Below are 18,960 nucleotides of genomic sequence, written 5' to 3' on the forward strand. Positions count from 1 at the left end.
TAACTTCTGATGCATGCTTCCCACATCAGGTTAATATTTGCAATAATGTGAGTAAATAACTTTAGCTAAATATGAACTGTTAATATCTTTTAACTCCTACTGTAGTGTCGCAAACTAAAAAGAAAAAAAAGAAATGCCCGGATATTAGTGAGCCAACAGCAAGGCTTAAAAAATTTATTCACAGTTGGCTGTCAGACCAATGGTAGATTTCTAGAACAAGACCAAGAACAGAACCCTGCAACAGCTGGCCAAGAACAACCACTATAGTTTTCATCAGCACAGAGCTGTGCTTTTCAATAATTTAGTCATCTTTCACCACTGCACGAGGCAGTTTAGAAGCTCAATCACTTTGGGCTCAGAGCAGCCAACTCCTGAAACACCAGGCTGTCCATGTCTCCTCCCCGCAGCAGCACACCACTTGGCCATGCCAGCTGCTCTGTGCCAGCAGTGGAGACCCACGCAGGGAACAGCCCAGATGAAGATTCCCCTGTCAGGTTTTACATTCAGTAGAGATTGATCGCAACCTAGTAGATTTTACCTTGAGCTGTTTGCATCACTTGGATTTAACCAGATACGTGGAGTAAAGAGCCCTAATTGGGCTGACACTAACTACACCTACAAGACCACGTTCCACAAACTTCAGGGACACACAGCCACTGTGAGGACCCACGTTCCTCGCAAGGACACTGGGCACTGCTCCAAGGGTGCCGGCTACGGCAGCTGTGCAGACGCCTCCTGCTGTGACAGTATTTTTGGGTCAAGATGGGCCACGCAAACATCCGTAGGCCCAGAGTCGCCACGCACACACGGACACGGCTGGTGTGCTGGAGTCCACTCCCACGGCCACAGGACAGCCCCCACCTGAGGTGGCAGCATCCTCTGGGTGCAGGTGGACACGCCAGGCCCGGCCTCCCACGGACACAGCCACAGCCCCCACGGGACCAGGGCACAAACCCACCCGCGGGCACGGAAACTGGCTCTGACCCGCTTCCCACACGCGTCACAGGTCCCCACGCATGACAGGGCCAAGCGAGGCGTCCCAGACACCCGCCCCTCACACACGGCCGTGAACCACCACCCTCCCCACCCACGCGACACAAATATTCTCCACAGGAAAGGCTCCCTACCCCCCTGCCACGGCGCCCATGATGCCGACCCTTCCACGCAGACTCCACTCGCGTGACGTACACACACGCAACTCCCACTCCCATGACGCCCCTCCGCAACCCCCCGGCTCCCACGCGTGACAAACCCCAGAGTCCCCACGGACGCAGCCCCCACAGACGCGGCCCCCCCACGAGACACTCGCCCAGTCCCGTCCCCCCCCCACGCGTGACGGCCCCTCACCTTCTCCAGCGGCGCCGGGCTCTGCACCGCCAGCGACCGCGCCAGCGACAGCACCGTGTTGAAGTAGAAGCCGCGCGCGGTGCCCCCGCTGCTCCCCCGCCCCGCGCCCGCGGAGGGAGCCGTGGCGGCCGCCGCCGCCGTAGTGGTGGTCGCCGCAGCCGCCGCTGCAGTCGCCGCCGTCGCAGCAGCCGCCGCTGCCGCCGCCACTGCCGCGGCCGCCATATTGCGGGGGAATGCAGGGGTCCGCTCGCCCGCCGGCCAGCCCGCCCCGCCCCGCCCCCTCTCGCGAGACCGCCCCCTCCCACGGGATCTCGGCCGACCAATCACACCGCAAAGATGGCAGCGCCCGCAGCGGCTTCGCTGCCCGCCCCGCCCCTCGCCGCGGCACCGCCCTCCCCGCCGCGCCGCCCGCCCCTCGCCCCGCTCTACAGAAGGGCGCGCCCAGCCCAGCCCACGCCCCTTCCGCCGCGGTGGTCCCGCCCAGTAACCGCGTATTACTCCGCGGCAGCCCGCGCGCTCGCCCCGCCCCTGGGGGGGGTTGTGCGGTGGTTCCGCCCGGCGCGCGGTGCCGGCCTGTGGGCGGAAGGAGCTGGGCCGCGGCCTGAGGCGGGGGCTCGGCAGCGAGCGGCGGGGCAGGCCCGGCCCGGCCTCTGAGGAGCGAGGGCTGAGGGCGTCGCCTCCCTGAAGCGCTCACCGCGGACGCTTTCTTCGCGACGCGCTGTCGGTGGCACCATGTCGGCCCTCCCGAAGAGCTACAACCCCTTCGCCGAGGAGGAGGAGGAGGAGGCGGCGGCGTGGCAGCCGGCGAGGGGCAGCGGGGAGGCGAGCGGCGCCGAGCGGCAGCGGTACCTGCAGCAGGAGGTGCTGCGTCGCTCCGCCGCCACCGCCGACAGCACCGCCCGCTCCCTCTCGCTCCTCTACGAGTCCGAGCGGATCGGTGTGGCCGCCTCCGAGGTGGGTCGCGGCCCCGCGGGACAGCGCGGCTCGGGGGAGGGGGGCGAGCCGAGAACGGAGCCTTGTCCTGGGGCGGCTGCGATGTACGGCCCAGGGGCTGCCCTGCGCCTGCCGCCGCCCGCCGGGCGTGTCCGGGGTAAACCTCCTGGGGAATGCGAATGCGTGTCTTGTTTTCTCTTTTCCCCCGAAAGTCTCCCGAAACATCTCTTTTTAGAGTTATTCAGTGTTTCGGAGACAACATATCCCTCTGGGTTATTGCAGGCTGATTTTCTGGGTGGAGGCGGTTTGGTTTTTGAGGGAAAAAAATCACAGGTAGATCCTCTCTGTATAATACTGAGACTAGGACTTGCCTGTGTTTTCATCTGCTTTTAACAACTCTTACTAAGTCTTATCAATGGCATTTATGCCTCTTTTTATCAGACTAAAAAGTTTTCAGCAGTTCTCTTGATGAAACTGCCCTGTTAGTTGTTTGTGATGTGCTCGCTTCATCCTGATTAATCATTTCCTTCATTCTTTTGGCCTTGTTTCAGAATAGAGTTTATACTTAGAGACATCGTAAAGGTCTTGTCCATTGTGTCACCTGCTAATGGGAGGTTTCATTGAGCCTTAGTAACGTGGTTGCCTAAATTAACCCGAGAGAGTTCAGAAGCTGCAGTAGGTGCTTATGCCGAAGAGGGCTCTTGGTAGCACTTCTGCAAACTTGCGGGCTTGTGATTTGTCTCTCTGGAAAAGCAGACATGAGGAATCAAGAATTTAGACTTAACACAGGGCTCGTGGTGAAACTTGAACTGTATGTGTTTGCTGCTCTATGGGGGGGGGGGGGGGCAATTTAAACTAGAATTCCCCAAAGTTTAGAGAGAATACGAACACAAGTTCTTTGTTTTGCGCTAGCGTTAGCTGCAGGTAACTTGCCTGCCAGAATTAATCTTGGGATTACTTTGGAATAGTGTTTGTGCTATTGAAATAGAAAATAACTTAGTTGTATATATCAAAACTTCTAAATCCTGCCCTGTTAGTATTAGCTAAAAGATTATTCCTGCGGTATGAAAAAATTCTATTTGTGATTATTTTCTCTGATTATTCTGTTTGTAACATCATTATTGGGAACATCAGTAATGTGAAAATAGTATCCCTTCCCAATGAAGGTGTCATTCACACCTAAAAATAGTTCTGCTTTCTCATTTTGCTGTGACAAACCTTTGCATTTTCACTACATCACCCATCTGGTGCCATGCTTGTTCCATCAAGAAGAGATGCAAATGTCAACCTGACAAAAGGCCAATACAGAAAATTCCTGGATGCTGTTTGTGGTAGGTGTCAGGAACCTTTGTGGAGTGATGAGGTTTTTATAGCTGGTTAATGCTGTGGCTGACTAGCAGCTCTTAATTAAAATGCCCTGGAGGAAGAGGGGCGGGTGAAAAAGCTATATGCGTTCAGAAATAATCTATGTAGATGGAGGAACTCTGTTGTTTTTTTGTAGAGCGTCTGTTAAATGTTTGATGTTTCAGTTAATCTTGGCTTTACTAGCTTGTCTTTTTCTCTCAATATCTGTTAGGAGCTTGTACGTCAAGGAGAAGCACTGAAGCGCACAGAACAGATGGTAGATAAAATGGACCAGGACTTGAAGACTAGTCAAAGGCACATAAACAGCATTAAGAGTGTTTGGGGGGGCTTGGTAAACTACTTCAAAGCCAAACCTCCAGAGAGCAAGCCAGAGCAGAATGGAACCCCTGAATATTATGCTAACAGTAGGTGAGTAAAATAAACATTTTGCTTGGGAATTATCTCCCACAGCATCTCTGAAATGTCACCAGAAAATCAGAAGAGAAATTAAAAGATCTGATTTTGTCAAGTAAAGTCCTGAGATAGTGTCTAGCTCCCTTTTTCTTTTAACTCTGAGAAAAATATTTTTACTTTTTTATATTTGTAGTGATAAGAATAACTGCGTATTTGTGGGGAATTACTTCAAACAACAATTACACAAAATTGCACAAGTAATTCTTCAGTCTCCTGAATTATTATGCTTACTTGAGTCTTATCAGGAAATCATGATTTATAGCATTGACATGCTTCCAGTTAAATATTATGTGTATTTCTCTAGCTTCTATTAAAAGCTGAAAATAAAGATTAATTGCAGTTAAATTACTGTGTCTTAACAGTACTTGTCTGTCTTAGCTGAGAAACTTATGTAAAACCTGGTAATGCTGCATGGATTGATTTCCTCCTTCCCTCCTCCCTCCATCCTCCACTAGAGGAAAGGAATATGTTGCCTCCAAGATGGAAGATACAGTTTTAGTTCTGATATCAAAGTTTCCATATGCTATTTTTGCACTAAAGTGACCAGTTCTGCTTTCACTGATGACGAATGCCAGTAGTTCATTTTAAAGGAACATTCTGGATCAGGTCAAACAAATTTGCTCTTATTGTATAAATTTGAACCTGTTCTTGTTTAACAGATTCAGAATGAGGCCTGTGGCCCATAGGAATGTTTTCTTTTTATTGTCTTTATTACTAGATTAAAAGAAGCAATGATGTCTAGCAAAGAACAAGAGTCAAAATACCAAGAAACTCATCCAAATTTAAGGAAGCTGGATAATTCAGGTTTGTCAACTTTATTTTACACTGAATGTCTATCATCATGGGGCAAACTTGCGCAGTGGTGAAGGCAGAGACCCTTCAGCCTGCCCAACTGCTGACTTATGTAGCTGCCTAACATCTGGAGATTTGTATCCCAGCCTTCATGGCTGTGAGTTCTAGGGAATTGTTTCGCCTAAAACTCCTTATAGTCATAGTGAAGTTGTGAAACTTTTACTTTGAAACAGATTTCACTTAGCCCTTCCTGTGGGGGATTTATGCTATATCCACTAAAGCCTTTAAAAGCAGCCAATGCTTATATTTGCACAGAGAAGACTATAATCAAGAATCCACACAATGTGCAGGCAACCTTGTCCTGTGTTTGCCAAAATGTTAACTTACACATTCAGAGGTTCTCCTTTTTAACCATCATTTTCAGATATGTTTTCCTTGTTATTTCAAGCACAGACTCTAACCCTTCATACAGAAGTCATTACTTGATATATGCAAGGAAGCGCACAGGGTTTGGTCTTGTTCCCCATTCTCACAATGTGTTAACGTCTGTAGTGACTTTTATGTACAAAATAATTTCCTTTCCTTAAGTGAGGTTCAATTACTTAGTTAAAGAGTGAGAAGGCAGTAGGATATATTTATAGTTGTAGTTCTATAAGTAAAGAAATGCTATTTGGTGACACTAGTATCACTTCCACTCCCCATAATATTACAAGTCTGTACAGTAGAGGGCACAAATAACTCTCTGGTGGCTTGACCTGGGGGAACATTTAACTGCTGGTAGAGGTTACCAACCTACCTGCTCTGTTGGGTGGCTGTTTTTTTTCTTTTTTTCTCTCAACTGCCTAGTAGAACTACAAAAGGCATCCCAAAAGAGAATAACTGTAGCTTAATAATGGTTCATCTTGAGGGGTGCCCTATAGATAGTGGTGTTGGGCTACTTTTGATACTCCTGTTAGCAAGTTACGTGATTACATGGCAGCTGTGGTCAGACTAATTTTTAGTAGCCCTTCTAAAACTTTAAAGCCTCTTTTTGCTAGCTTTTTTATTATATAATATTCTGTATTTTATACTCATAGCAGACAATGATTTCAACAAAGCAGATGTAGTTTCTTCGGTGCAAAGGGATTCCTATCCAAAGAACCAACACCTGCGAGCTTACCACCAGAAAATTGATAACAACTTAGGTGAGTGAGAAAATTGAAGCTGTTTGATGTAATACAATTTTCAGTATTTGGTTCTTAAGCCAGAGAAAATTACTAAGTAATTATTGCCAACCAACACTTCTTTGTTTAGTTCACATGTGAAATTTGATAATATAAACCAAAAAAATCATTTGCCTGTATTCTGCATTTCAGAACTATCTACATGGCCGAATTCAGAGTTTGATTGAAATCTACATTATTTGAATGGTAGAATGCTGTGGGATGTCTGTGGGCCAACTACTTGCAAATATTAATAACACATATGACTTAGAAATGCATTTCACACAAAACCAGCTGGAAACAAACTGGCTAGGATGCCTGGAATAGTATAAATCTACTGCGGAAACTAATACATGATTGGCATCAATACTTCAACTCTTCTGCAACATGCTTGTGCTTTAGAAATGGTTAGATTTTGAACTGTCCCTGAACAAAGAGACCAGGGGAAAAAGACCCACACTAAAAGCATGAGTCCCCATAGATCATATATTGACAGTAAGAAAAACGCTCTTACCAAATGTGAGTATGCTAACAAGTCTCCGTCATTTGAATGAGGAGACGGTGCTGAAGTATCCCAAAACACTTGCATTCAAGATATGAAAATGTTTATTTGATTCGTTCTGTAAGTTGACTGGAATATCACTGGGATAACAAGGCTTATCCATCCATTCTGAAAAATCTTATTAAGCAGGCACTAGTGATATTAATAAGGAAATACTGCTTCAAATTGATCAGGTTATACCGGTATGGATATTTACTACCTCTTTTTCTAAAGCTTACCACTTACATCAAAGGATGCATTCAGCTTACCTGATAGTTAGATATTAAAATGTACATCAGTTTGGACCCAAAGAATTTACAACTGCATGCAGCTTCTGAAATAAACATGTTTTGCAGAAAATAGAAGAATCGAAAGGCACTGAATATTTAATTTGTGAATTTGCTGCATTTCTTTTATTACTTCCCCAAACCATTCAGCTGACTTTCTCTTCCTTTGTTCTGCAGCATATATACAAAGTGGCTCTTTGCTTACATGTGTCACTGTTTAGCTGACCTAGAAAGAAGAGATTGGAAAGAAATCAGAAAGGAATAGATCAAAGAGAAATAGTCAAGCATGAGAGTCAGTGGAAGCACATTTCTTCTACTCCAAAGCTGTGCAAAACTTACTATGCTTACAGAAGCATTTATACCAATCAGCCTTGCACTGAAATGGTTTCCTTGTAACCAGATGAGAAAATCTGGAAATGGGATTTTTCCATCTATGTTAAATAACTGACTGCTTAAATCTTCAGTGTATTGCCCACGTCTCTGCATGAAGTTTAAAGAAAAACAATTGAGGCAATGAGCATATTGCATGTACTGAGCTGAGAAACAATGTACCTAATTTTATATAAAATACGTTTTTTGAAAAAAAGTAAACACTGCATTACAGGGTATGTCACTTGCGATCCAGTTCGGTTTTAAGCATTTGTAGTTAACTTGTAATGGAAAAAGGAGGAAGCGATTATTTCTGGTAGAAATGCAGTAGAAGTGTTAAAATACTGGTGCTTCCACTATTGAAGAACACTCAGACTTGCGCAGTTGTAACTAACATTTTCTAACCCGGGGGTTTGGAGAAGGAGGAATCCCGATCGTGTCCATTTAAACAACATGCTTTATACTGCTTTGATTCCTTATGGTCCCTCTCTTTGTTGACAGATGAGATGTCTTCTGGGTTGAGTCGTCTGAAAAACCTAGCCCTTGGTCTGCAGACAGAAATAGATGAGCAAGATGATATGCTCGATCGGCTAACAAAAAAAGTAGAGACACTGGACGTCAATATTAAAAGCACTGATAAAAAAGTCCGACAACTTTAAAAGCTTTTAGAAATTTTTTTGTCCAGCGTCAGTTCTTCTTGGATGTCTTAGCTCAACCAATCTCTTAAAAAAATCTTGGACAGTATCTGTTTCTCTTTTTTTCTGCTAAGTTATTGATTTTGTTGTCATTAAAATTGCATAATCTTAAGTGCAGCATAATACCTTAAATTTCTTCTTAATGTACATGGGAAAAGTGCATGTTGAGTAAAATCTCTCAGCACTTGGTAAATGCTTTTGTGCTGGATACCCTGCTCAATTGTATAACTGTGTGTCATGTGCATGGAGGAATTTGCAATCTACAAAGCTTCAGTGTCCTTGGCCTGGGAGCTGTCATGAGAAAAGTAACTGCATTTTGCCTCTGTTTTGGGGAGGGGGCAGGGGGAACAGAATGTGCTTCTTTGTTCAGAACAAATGTTGCTAATTCTGTTTACCTACAGCTATTTTAAATTCTGAAAAAATGCCGATATCCAGCTGTAAAAATAATTCGAAGTGACTGTTCTCTGGCGTTTCTGGGGCTTAAGGAACGAACTGTTCTGTGGAAGTTGTAAAATATCAAGGGTGTCATGCAGTAATGATAATATTCTGTGGGTGTTCCCTTTCCGAAGATGACTTCTGCCAAACGGTAGATCCACGACCTGTGGTTTTTGTGTTTGGGTCACTAAATGCTATCACCTTTACAGTATTTTCAGTGAAGATCTCTACGGGTATCTTACAGTCTGAGAAAAATGTTGGTTGACAGTGATCCAAAAAGTTTGGATAACAAATGAGGACTTAAACATACGTGCTCTTAAAGATTCTTTTGTAGAACTTGTCAGCATCTGGTTTTTTGTTTTCTGTTCTTCCTCAGCTTATTCAGTTAGGTGGTTATTGGAAAAATAGATTCCATTTTAGAAATGGAGAGTTGGTCTGATACTGCACAAACAGATCATAGGAGATTATTCTTTAACATTTATTTCAAATGTGATTAGGGATTGAGCAGATGCTGCGTTTTCCTAGGTAACGTGACTGTTTTTAAGAATTACAATTCTGTTCCAGCTTGAAGACATGACAATGAGAACTTGCTGTCTGTCTTGAAAACAAGTAAGTTATTTTGGTTTGGAGAGACCGAGGGACCTGTGTCAGTATTGCAACGCTCGCTATCACAAATTATAATGAGTGGCTAAGAGGAGAGTTATTTTCCTGAGCTGGTGCCACATTATCTTGTGAATTAAAGGATGACCTTGGTGTTCAGGGCTATCAAGCTTGTATCCTTCATGAACATCACATGCACACCCTCCCGTTTCCCTTTTTTCAAGGGATTTGTTGCCTTGAGCTCACTTGCTACAAAGCGCACCCAGGTGGTAAGGAGATAAAAGAAATGTTGAGCCTTTCTTGTTTTACTGCATCTTACGAAAGTTCACCTGAACAAAAGTAAATAGCTAAAAAAGCTACAGTTCTTGGACATGGTATTGTGGAAAAAATTATTATTCCTGGGATTACTAGCAAAGTAGAGTTGTGAATTAGATTTAAGGTGAGCCTCTGTTTCGCCTTGTGTTACTGATGTCATTGATTTCAGCCTCTAAGAAAATGTGTTTTGCAGGGGCATAAAACTTTGAGCTATTGAGTATGTTTAATTGCTTTTTAATTTTCACTTTGTGTCATTTATGCTCATTTGGAACCATAAAAAACCTTATTAATATCAATGTATCATCTAACTTTTTGGGTGTATACCATGATTAATTCTTACTCTGTTAGAGTATTTATGATATGATTTGATGTCTCAGGATGGTTGATAACATTTATTTAGTAAATGATACAATCATTAGTTTTCAAAATGTTAAGTACCTCAGTGAAAGAAGATTGACATTTTAATTATACCTGGTTTAGTTTCTTATTTGACTTTCTCCTTTTAATAAAAAGGGTGAAAAGACTTGTATTTTTTCCTATCCCAGTGCTGGTTAACAGAAACGCTTACACCTTAGAAAGGCTCTTTAAATTCTCTCCAGAACAGAGAATACCAAAAATTGCTGGTAATTTACTCCTTTTAGTGTGAAATCTGCCTTCACCTGAATGCAACTATGTCATAACTAAATTTTTTCCAGAGTAAGACTAGTAACTAGGATGTACACTGAGACTTTCTACATTAAGTTATGGCTAATGGAGGAAAAATGTAGCTGGAAGATCTGGTTGTGTTATGTGTAAGAAAAGTGGAGCTTGAATCCAGGCCAAATTTTTTGTTGATTTAAGAGTGAAGCGTGTAGCCTTTTTGATATAAGCTATTTCTTTTTTTTTTTAGTATAAATTATTTCATGAAACAAACTCAAGTTTTTGGTCAACTGTTTAGTTGTATTAGCCTTATGAAATGTTTACTGCATCCTGGAGATCTCTGATGCCTTCAGAAACACAGGCAGGGAAGGGGAATAAAAAATTAAAACCCTGTTTCTGCTTTAAGAACCTCATGATTCAAGCAGCCTAGAAAACCAGGATCTCAGCTGTGTGGAAGTTATACAGAGGTCTAACTTCTCATCTCTTCTAATGATCCCATTCACTGTCTCAGTAATATAGGTCTTTGCTTAGGCTTTCCTGCTCTATTTATTATTTTTGTTTTAATGGCCTTGTTTTAAAGGATTATTTCCCACATTGGATTTCTTTTGTGGGGGGAAAAAAGATTGTGCATGGGTATAAATGAATTCCTGCTACAAACTGAATTCCTTTTCTCAGCTTTCATACAGATGCTTTATGCTGATAAAGAACTTGACATGAGACAACACTATTTTGTAATAGTGATGAATTTCTTTTTTCTTATTTGAGTAACTTTCCATCCTGCAGAAAGGGGGAATTTAAAGGAATTGTCATTTTGCATGTGTTATGAAGGACTTAATTCAGTAGCTTTTCTTACTGTTTCCTGAGATAGAGTTTTAATTCTTGGATATTGTTGAAAAACTTACCTTGTGTAAGGTTATAGGACTTTCAGAAGAAATTTAATTTATACTCAACCGCTAACTTGATAAGTTAAATGATTTTGCCTAAATACTCATGTTGGCATAGAAACTGGTGTCCTTGCAGCAAAATAGCTCTGATTTTATTCTTATTGGCTTGAGTAGAAGTTTAATATTGAGGACAGAAGATAGCAAAAAAACCAAATAATTAAGTCATCTCTATAAAAGGTGATTTTCTTCTCAGAGAACTTGCTAATAAATTTTAGAAGCGGTTTTAAATGCCAGGAAGTCACATACCCTTCCTAACATAAGATATAAGAAGACATACTCTAAAAACAGCGAGGAAAAAAAAGAGGTGGGAATAACCATTATCTGACCACTAGATTCCTAGGTGATTTAATTTTTAAATTTCCTGAGCGTTAGATTACTGTAACATGATGCATAGCTGAATTTTAGTCTGTACTACACAGATTTGTTGCTATGCTGAACTCTGGCCTATGGAAATTGTTGGGACACCGTATGATGTTGGGTTGGTTTTTTAATGTGTGAAATCTATCTGAAATATTTTGCTGCCTAGTAGTTTTTGTAAAGTGATGTCATTTGTTAAATGGTGAAATAGAAAATACTTTCCAACCACTTTGCCTTCTGAACAAACATTTTTGTAGGCATTTTTACAAGCATAACATCATATGGAGGATATGTGTTAATTTTGACTTTGAAATATATGGAGCTTAATTTTCAAAATCACAGGTAGCAATTATTTATTTGTGTCTGTGGCTTTTTTGAATAGTACTTTAATTCTGTGCCACCCAGGTATGACACTTTTTATACAAGTCAAACTGAAATCTTTTAATTAAATGCTAAACTGGACTGTAGTTAGCAATTTAGGAGATTGAACTAAATGAATGTTGAATGGTAAGACGGTCAATAAAGGTGCTTATTGTTAATGGAGAGTTTTTGCATTTATTTCCCAACATTCTTTGACTACAAATTCATTGACACTTCTTTCCTGTGATCTGTTAGAATGCTGGACCTACTTTAAGTTTGTGCCAGAATGGAAATAAGTTTGCAGGTGGTGGGTTTTGATTTCTGAGAATAAAAAGAGGGTATTTACATTTCTACTTGACTCTTGAGTAGATTCTTTTAGATCCGGAAAGAGGAATGCAAACAGACATTTATTTTTGTAAAACTTGTGATGATAAAATAATTCAAGATGTTGCTTGAAAAGTAATCTTGCCATAGTGCTTGGTGTTACCAGGAACAATCTAAACTGGATGTATGCATGAATAAAGCAGGTGGAGTAGGAGTAAGGCAAAAAAATGTTTACCTGCTTGAAAACTTAAACCAACAGGTATGTAATATTCCTGTGTGGTCCTGGATTTGGTGATGGCAGAAAACTTCAGAATGTCCTGACTTTCAGTTAGGTTCTCCTCTGTATATGAAGGGAAGAACTTGGCTTCTCAAATTTTTTTTGTAGTGGATTTTAATTTTGTTTGATACCATAAAGCAGAGATGCAGAAGTGCTAGTACAAAAGCTCTGAAAAGGGAAAGTCTAAAAGCTAAAGAGATTGACAGTTTTTTTTTAAAAATCCAGATAACTTTGTTTTGCTGCCTTTGTACTAAGAGTTCTTCAACAAAAGGGAATTGAGAGCTCTTCCATCTCTGCACTTTATTGTTGCAAATAGAAAAATCAAAATAATGCAAAGAGCACAGTGAAGATGGTAGAGAATGGAGCAGTGCAGTGGATTCTGGATCTCTGCCGGGAATATTATTAGCTTGCTCTGCTTGCATGGAGAATCAGCTTCTGGGTCTTAGAAGAGAGAGTGTCTAACACAAATCTGTTTATGGCTGGTCAGGCATTTCAACCCATTTTCTCAAGGACTTTCTTGCTTACAGCACAGTCCCTGCCTTTCTGGGGAGTGAGAGAGGGAAGGGGAGGTAAAAGATGCTCATGCATGTAAAAGCAGGAAGAGCAGGTGCTGTTGGAATGAATGATCCTCATGCTTCTGCCTGCCTCTCCCCCTTTTCCCTGCTTCTGAACAGAGGTTTGTTTTTAGGAGGGAGTTCTACAGTTTTCATTTAATTTTAGTAGGTGGTTCGTTGGTTTGTTTTCTTCCAAATAAATGTTACATGTTCCCAAAGTGGGAAAATATGAAGATCTGCATTAGGGCCAGCACTCAAGGCTTGGTAAGGCTCACTTGAAAGAAAGCAGGGAGGTTCCCCCAGAATAAACAGACTGCCAAATCAGGAAGATCCCTGAATGCCAGGCAGGGTTTTCTAAATACAGTGACTTTGGAGCCCTGCCTCAGCTATAAAAAGTCTAGATGGATTGTGACTTTGCTGTTGGTGAGGTAGAACCTTCTAGAAAATGGGCTTCCAGCTCTAGCTGTGGATACTTTTGGGAAAACAATGGATCTCCTTGGCATCTTCATTCTAGATGATCCTTCTTTTTCCTCCACATTAATTGTAAATCTGCTCTTTCTGTTAATGCATAGCAGTCATCTGCCGATGGTGAGCTCTGTCTGCAGATCAGTACTCTGAAAAGCTGCTAGAATTTCTGTCGCTTGGAAGAAGAAACCTTTGCCCTGCTCCAGTGCGTCTTGCAGCCTTCCAGGGTCAGCTAGGACAGCAAGAGTATGAAGTGTGCCACCAAGGCCATGCTCTGTGTATTAACCCTTCAGTGTAGAAAGAAAATGATACAGCTTGGAATGTGTATGTTGGGTGCTGACAGCCCTAGAGAGTGGGAGACACTGCCCAAAAAAGTTTACAATTTAAGGACAGGCATGTTACATCTGTTGGGAAAAAATATACAGTTTATTTTCCTTTGGTTTGACTCAAACTTTCTTACTGACATGATGTATTTTGTAAAATAGGTCAAGTCTAGGTTCTTCGTTCCTGACTTTTAGTCTTTCCCTACGTTCAAGACATTAATCAGTTTGCTTTGTCTCACTGAACATTTCCTGTGTCTTCACCAGTTTCTTCCTTGTACTTTCACCCTTTAAATTCACTCACTCTCCATCCTATGGGAAAGAAAAAGCTAAGGGAAGAGCTTTTCTTCAATAAGCTCTCATCAGTATTAATTTTGCCAGTCTTAATTGAGTTCAAATTAGGTACTAAAATCTGACTCGCTTTGTCCTAAGATTTGAGCCCCAGATTTCTCTTGGAATTACTGTGCCACCCCAGTGTTTGCATCTGATGTTTGTTGGCTAGAGGGTGTTAACTGGCTAGCATGTTTGGGTGCCTTTGAAGAAAAATTCCTGCAGGAATTCCCTTGTGTGAAGCAACTGAAAAGGGTGGAGATGCAGTCTGCTCTTGGCTTCCAGTAAGACCCACAGTAATGTCAGTACTAAGTTACTGCATAAGGACGCTCATAACATCATGTCTTGATAGTTTTTAACTTTACTGCCCTATTTTAACCATTGCCTTGCGTCTGGATTGGCCAATCTGTTTACATCTCTGTCCACTGGTCCTCTTGGATGATGATGACAGGATGTTCCTTTCCTCTCTGAGTGAAGTCTAGGCAGAGAGGCAGCCAAGAAATCCAGCAGTACAATATAAATAGAAAGGTTACAAAATTGTCATGTAAGAAAGCAAAGCTTAAAACTTGATTGCATCCACCTGCCCATGGAGAAAGCTTTGTGAGGGAGGGACAGCATCAGCTTGTATTTTTCCTCCTGGAATAATGCATGCAGGATGACCAGGACTGAATGTCTGAGGACTTGTAATTTGACTTTTGTGGAAAGCCAAGAACCCTTAAAAGGCAGGAATTTGATGGAGACTGAGACAATTCAAGATTCAAAGCTCTGCAGCCTTCTGTCCTGAAAATATTTAGGCTGCTAACCACACTGCAGAGGAGACCTGTGAGTCATTTTATCTGCTTAATCATATGTTGTTGTGTTACAGGCTGTTGACATTTCTGGCATTTATTTTTATTCCCCAAACTGCATGCAGTCATATAGTATAGATAGGAGCTAGCAGCATTTGCGAGTGCTAATCCTCAGTGCCCGCCTTTGGGATTCTCCCCACCTCACCCCATGTGCTTCAGAACGGCAACACAAGCACAGTCAGTGACAACGCAGCCGCCTGTTTTGCTGTGTTGCAAACAGGGGCCACCTCCCACCTCGCCTTCACGTGCTTGTGTTCAGTGGTGACTGAGCCAGATAGAAAATATTTGTTAGAACATACTCTATTGTGATACGGAGAGAAGGATGTTCGTTCTTAAATGACATAGTTGCAATAATTCAGTGATGGGTTAATTTTTATTAGTACATGTTTAGCAAGATCTAATGCACTAAAACTGAGCTGCAACATTAAGCAAAGTGCAGGTGAGAAAACCCTTGTCAGGGTCCTGTTACCAATGCACCAACCTTAAGCCATGGAACAACTCTAGTATGCTACAAACTGGCATTTGTGTCACAGCAAAAGTAGCTCAAAAGCTACTTTTGTTCTCAAAAGACATAAAAATGGCCTTCTAGATGCAGAAGTGATTTAGCTGGTCTGCTTTCTCCCTCTCCTAACTAGGTGGCAGAGTCTTCTCAGTTGAGCAAAAATACCATGGGGAACCTTTGTGCTGAATTACAGCATGAAATATTAAACAGATTCCTCTGCTTTTTATGCACACGCTTCCTCTTAATGCTCACTTGTATCAAGCAGGGGAGTATCATCCCATACCAGCACTGTTTTCAGAAGTCCATATAAGTTGTAGTCTAGCCCCTCTGTCTGATCTTTCATCACTACTGACTTTGGAAAGTTTTTATTTTCCTTAACCATACTCCTCAGCAATTTCATGTGCCATCCAAGCAATGCATTCATTATTGAAATTTGTGTGATTTAATAATTTCCTGGCACAATGATTCCAAAATATGTGGGAGGAAAAATGGAGAAGGATTTTTCCATCTCCAGGTGTTTATTTTTCTGCCTGAATCCTTGCTCTTGACCCTTTTGAATGTTTTTTTTTTTTTTTTGTTGAGCTGCATTTCAACTGCTTGTCCAGCACAGTGTCTGAGAAAGACACTGCGGTCAGACTGTCCTCCTTGCAGCTGCAGGTGGTGGGAAGGAAGCTCATTCTTAGGAATCTGATGTACCACACTGCTCTAGCATTTCTAGCTTTGAATTTCTGGAGCTGTTTTCCTTTCTGCAATTTCCATAAGCTAAATAAACACTTTTTTTCAATTGCCCGCTTTACTAATCAGTGTTTGAAATGCAATATTGAGGCCTTATTCCCCACTCAAGCTAACATGCACTATGCTGGGTTTACAGTGGCAGCTTGCCAGATGCCTGGGGGCTTCACCTGTGCCTGAGTGAGGTAAGAGGAACAGCACAGCCAAAGCAGCTCTTCACTGTGGGGTACAGCAGCATGTTGCTGGTTTCCATGTATCACTGGACACCAGCAGCTAGTGGCAATGACAGAGCAGTGGGGTTTGGGTGCATTAGAAAGCAAGAAGCTAGAGCCTGAATTCAAGAATGTACCTACTCAAGAAATAGGCATATATTTATGTGGAGTGTCACACTAAAACCATTAAGCTTCCTTATAATTTTGCAGTTAGGCACATGTAGATGTATTGCTGAGTCAGTCTGGCTGTGTTAATGATCTGTGTGGATCTCCAGGGAATGTCTCTGCTTCCCCAGGTGTCTCAGGTGTTAGGGTTATGAAGCCAATTCCTGTAAGAACAATTTTCATTTGTATTCGAGAGAATCATTAATTCTGACTTACCCTTCCTTGGAGTAGTGATAAGTAATGGAATTAGTTAACATTTGAAGAAATATTTGTTAAGCCTCTACAACCTTGTTACATACGTGCCTGAAAATACTTAAAATGAAGTCTTAAGAAAAGGAAGACAACTTCTGATGACAGTCTCAGATGCTCTGTGGTTTAATTGTTCAGTCATCTGTAGGCTATGTATTATAACATAATGTAGTTTTATTTTGACTCTCATCAACTGCTCTGCTGTTTTAGTACCTCTGTCTGTAGTATAGAGTGACTGGAAGATTGCCAAGTAAAGGAAGTCTTGTGTGTGAACAGCCGGGAGGGATAATATGTAAATCTGGTGGAAAGAGGCAATTAAAGGCAGTGTTGAGATATAATGGAAAATAGACAATATTGAGTCTCATCAGAAATATCAACATAAACAGCAGCTACTGTACAATGTCTCTGAAGTGAACTTTGTTGCTTTAAATAACTGCATTCTACAGAAAACAGATGGATTATGAAATCTGTGTGCAGACTTCCAGAAAACAGTTTGGTCTTCAGGAACATGTCCATGTTGATGTTCGGCATATCCTCCTGGCACAAGGGGACAAAAGGCTGCTTCTCCCTGCTGTTGTATTTACATAATACAGAGAGGAGCTGGAAAGTTGGATTACATGCAAGCCAAATATAGCTGAAAATAATATTGCATGTCGTATGTAACTATGAATGGAGATGAATAGAGAGGAAGTGATATCTGAGAGAAGCAGTATAATAGATGCTGCCTTGTTGCTTCGTAACCCAACAGCTGAGGAGGTAACAAACCAGTGAAACAAATCAGGAAGCCCTGACTAACCACAGAGACCATGCCGATAGCTTACTAGAATTTTGGTTCACCAGCAAATCTAACTGCAACATTTTTTAACAAGAGTGGGTGGACTGGGAAGGGATAGATCATTCCAAAATATTTAACTTTGTATTACAAATGAGGACAGATTCAGGCTGTGTTTTAATCCTATGGCCTATATTTGATCATCCTTGTTTTGGAATAATTGATCAAAAAGCTCAACACCATTTCCTGTATTCTACCAGACACTTATAAAACCATTTGTTTGCTCGCTTTGTGAATGAGTATGATCAGTCACAGCCCAGACATAGCAAATCAAGCTCCTGTTTGCATACACAAACTTGGCAATATGCATTAACTGAACATAGTTCTTGCATCAGGCATCATGTGCTGCCTCAGTCACCTCCTGAGCTAGAAGAGAAACATGCAGATATTTAAGGACCTTTGGAAGGGCCCATGAAAGTGGTTATTTCTTAACACTAAACTTGTTTCTTTCAATTCTTTAGTTCTCCTCTTCCAGCACAACCAAAGACACAAAAGAAGGGCTGCTTATTATTCTTAACAGTTATGAAATGGAAATGGATAGAAACACACAAAACCGACTCAATTCTGATGTGCTCTGGCTACAGAGCCTTACTCGATCCAGACTTTTAAACATGTTCACACTAGTCTCTGGTAGAGTTGGAGTAAATGACTTGTGGAGAGCTAGGATGGAAGAGAGAAAACTCTGACACTGGGACTAGAAATCATTCTTTTGCTTCCTGAATGCAATATTGCATGGTGCAGAAAGAGGGAGGCAACTAAAAGCTACTGCGTAACTGGACCTCCACACATTCTTTTTGAAATCAGTACTTTATTAGATCATATTTTTCCATGATGAGGATCAAAAGTCTGCAAAGAAATATGACCACAAAATGCTAAATAAGTGGTTTAACTAGCACCTTGTATGTTTCCCCTTTAATTTTTGCGTTTGCTAAAGATATGCTACACATCTGGAACAGCACAGTTTGCCAAAAATTGATGTCACTTTTTTTATGTCATAGGACACCTCTCAGGCCTTTAGAAAAGCAGAAAGTACCAAATACTCTTTAAATTCAGGAAGATCTTTCTAAAAAGATTAACTAGACTCTAAAAAGATAGGAGTGTAAATTCCCTCTGGTGCTTGTTAAGGCTGCCTCTGCACAAGAAGTTTTCTCCCTTTATTTAACATCCCTCATACAAGTAGTATCAGTTACACCGAAAGCACTGGCATTAAGGGGCACAGCTGTCTCAATCTTGTGTCATCTAAATTCATTCTAGTGACAGGGTAGCAAAAGTGCTTATATATTGCTTCTACAAGCACTGGTAGGAATTTTTTAAAAGGTAATTTAGACATTTTATTATGAGGACTTTGAGCATGTAAGTCTGTGCTTACCTACATTTTATTCTAGCTTGGCCATCTTGCCTGTTATTTTCTCAAAAATCTAAAAGGTAGCAAACATGTATGGTTGTTGAACCTCTCTGGGAAACATCTTTCTGTTGTATTTGTGTCTTGAAAATTCTAGTTAAGACTGAAGTTCCA

General features: G+C 41.7%; 2 protein-coding genes across 4 annotated transcripts in view; one reads left to right on the plus strand and one right to left on the minus strand.

Moving 5' to 3' along the window:
* Positions 1–1,569, minus strand: part of PI4KA (phosphatidylinositol 4-kinase alpha) — a 62,303-nt gene extending 60,734 nt beyond the window's left edge. The window contains exon 1 of one of the 2 annotated variants that reach the window (XM_074844469.1): positions 1,348–1,569. In XM_074844469.1, coding sequence (XP_074700570.1) covers positions 1,348–1,569 — 222 coding nt within the window. The remainder of the gene's footprint in view (positions 1–1,347) is intronic. The other variant, XM_074844470.1, reaches the window with a different exon arrangement.
* Positions 1,570–1,896: 327 nt separating this feature from the next.
* Positions 1,897–11,813, plus strand: SNAP29 (synaptosome associated protein 29). Of its 2 annotated transcripts, none has more exons than XM_074843993.1 (5): positions 1,897–2,301; positions 3,857–4,053; positions 4,817–4,902; positions 5,970–6,074; positions 7,791–11,813. In XM_074843993.1, exons 1-5 carry the CDS (start codon positions 2,080–2,082, stop codon positions 7,946–7,948), a joined length of 768 nt encoding a protein of 255 aa, XP_074700094.1. In that variant the 5' UTR covers positions 1,897–2,079; the 3' UTR covers positions 7,949–11,813. The 2 variants fall into 2 exon arrangements, with proteins under 2 accessions (XP_074700094.1, XP_074700093.1); XM_074843992.1 differs by having other exon boundaries at positions 1,898–2,301; positions 5,967–6,074.
* Positions 11,814–18,960: the final 7,147 nt, after the last annotated feature.

The sequence above is a fragment of the Strix aluco genome, chromosome 18, assembly GCF_031877795.1.
Source record: "Strix aluco isolate bStrAlu1 chromosome 18, bStrAlu1.hap1, whole genome shotgun sequence".
Classification (NCBI taxonomy): Eukaryota; Metazoa; Chordata; class Aves; order Strigiformes; family Strigidae; genus Strix; species Strix aluco.

What these genes read in the sequence shown, in the direction of transcription:
- SNAP29 (XM_074843992.1), top strand. Translation starts at nt 2,080, where the DNA reads ATGTCGGCCCTCCCGAAGAGCTACAACCCCTTCGCCGAGGAGGAGGAG. An exon ending in TCGGTGTGGCCGCCTCCGAG is followed by an intron (nt 2,302 to 3,856) that starts GTGGGTCGCGGC and finishes AATATCTGTTAG; the next exon opens with GAGCTTGTACGTCAAGGAGA. An exon ending in GAATATTATGCTAACAGTAG is followed by an intron (nt 4,054 to 4,816) that starts GTGAGTAAAATA and finishes CTTTATTACTAG; the next exon opens with ATTAAAAGAAGCAATGATGT.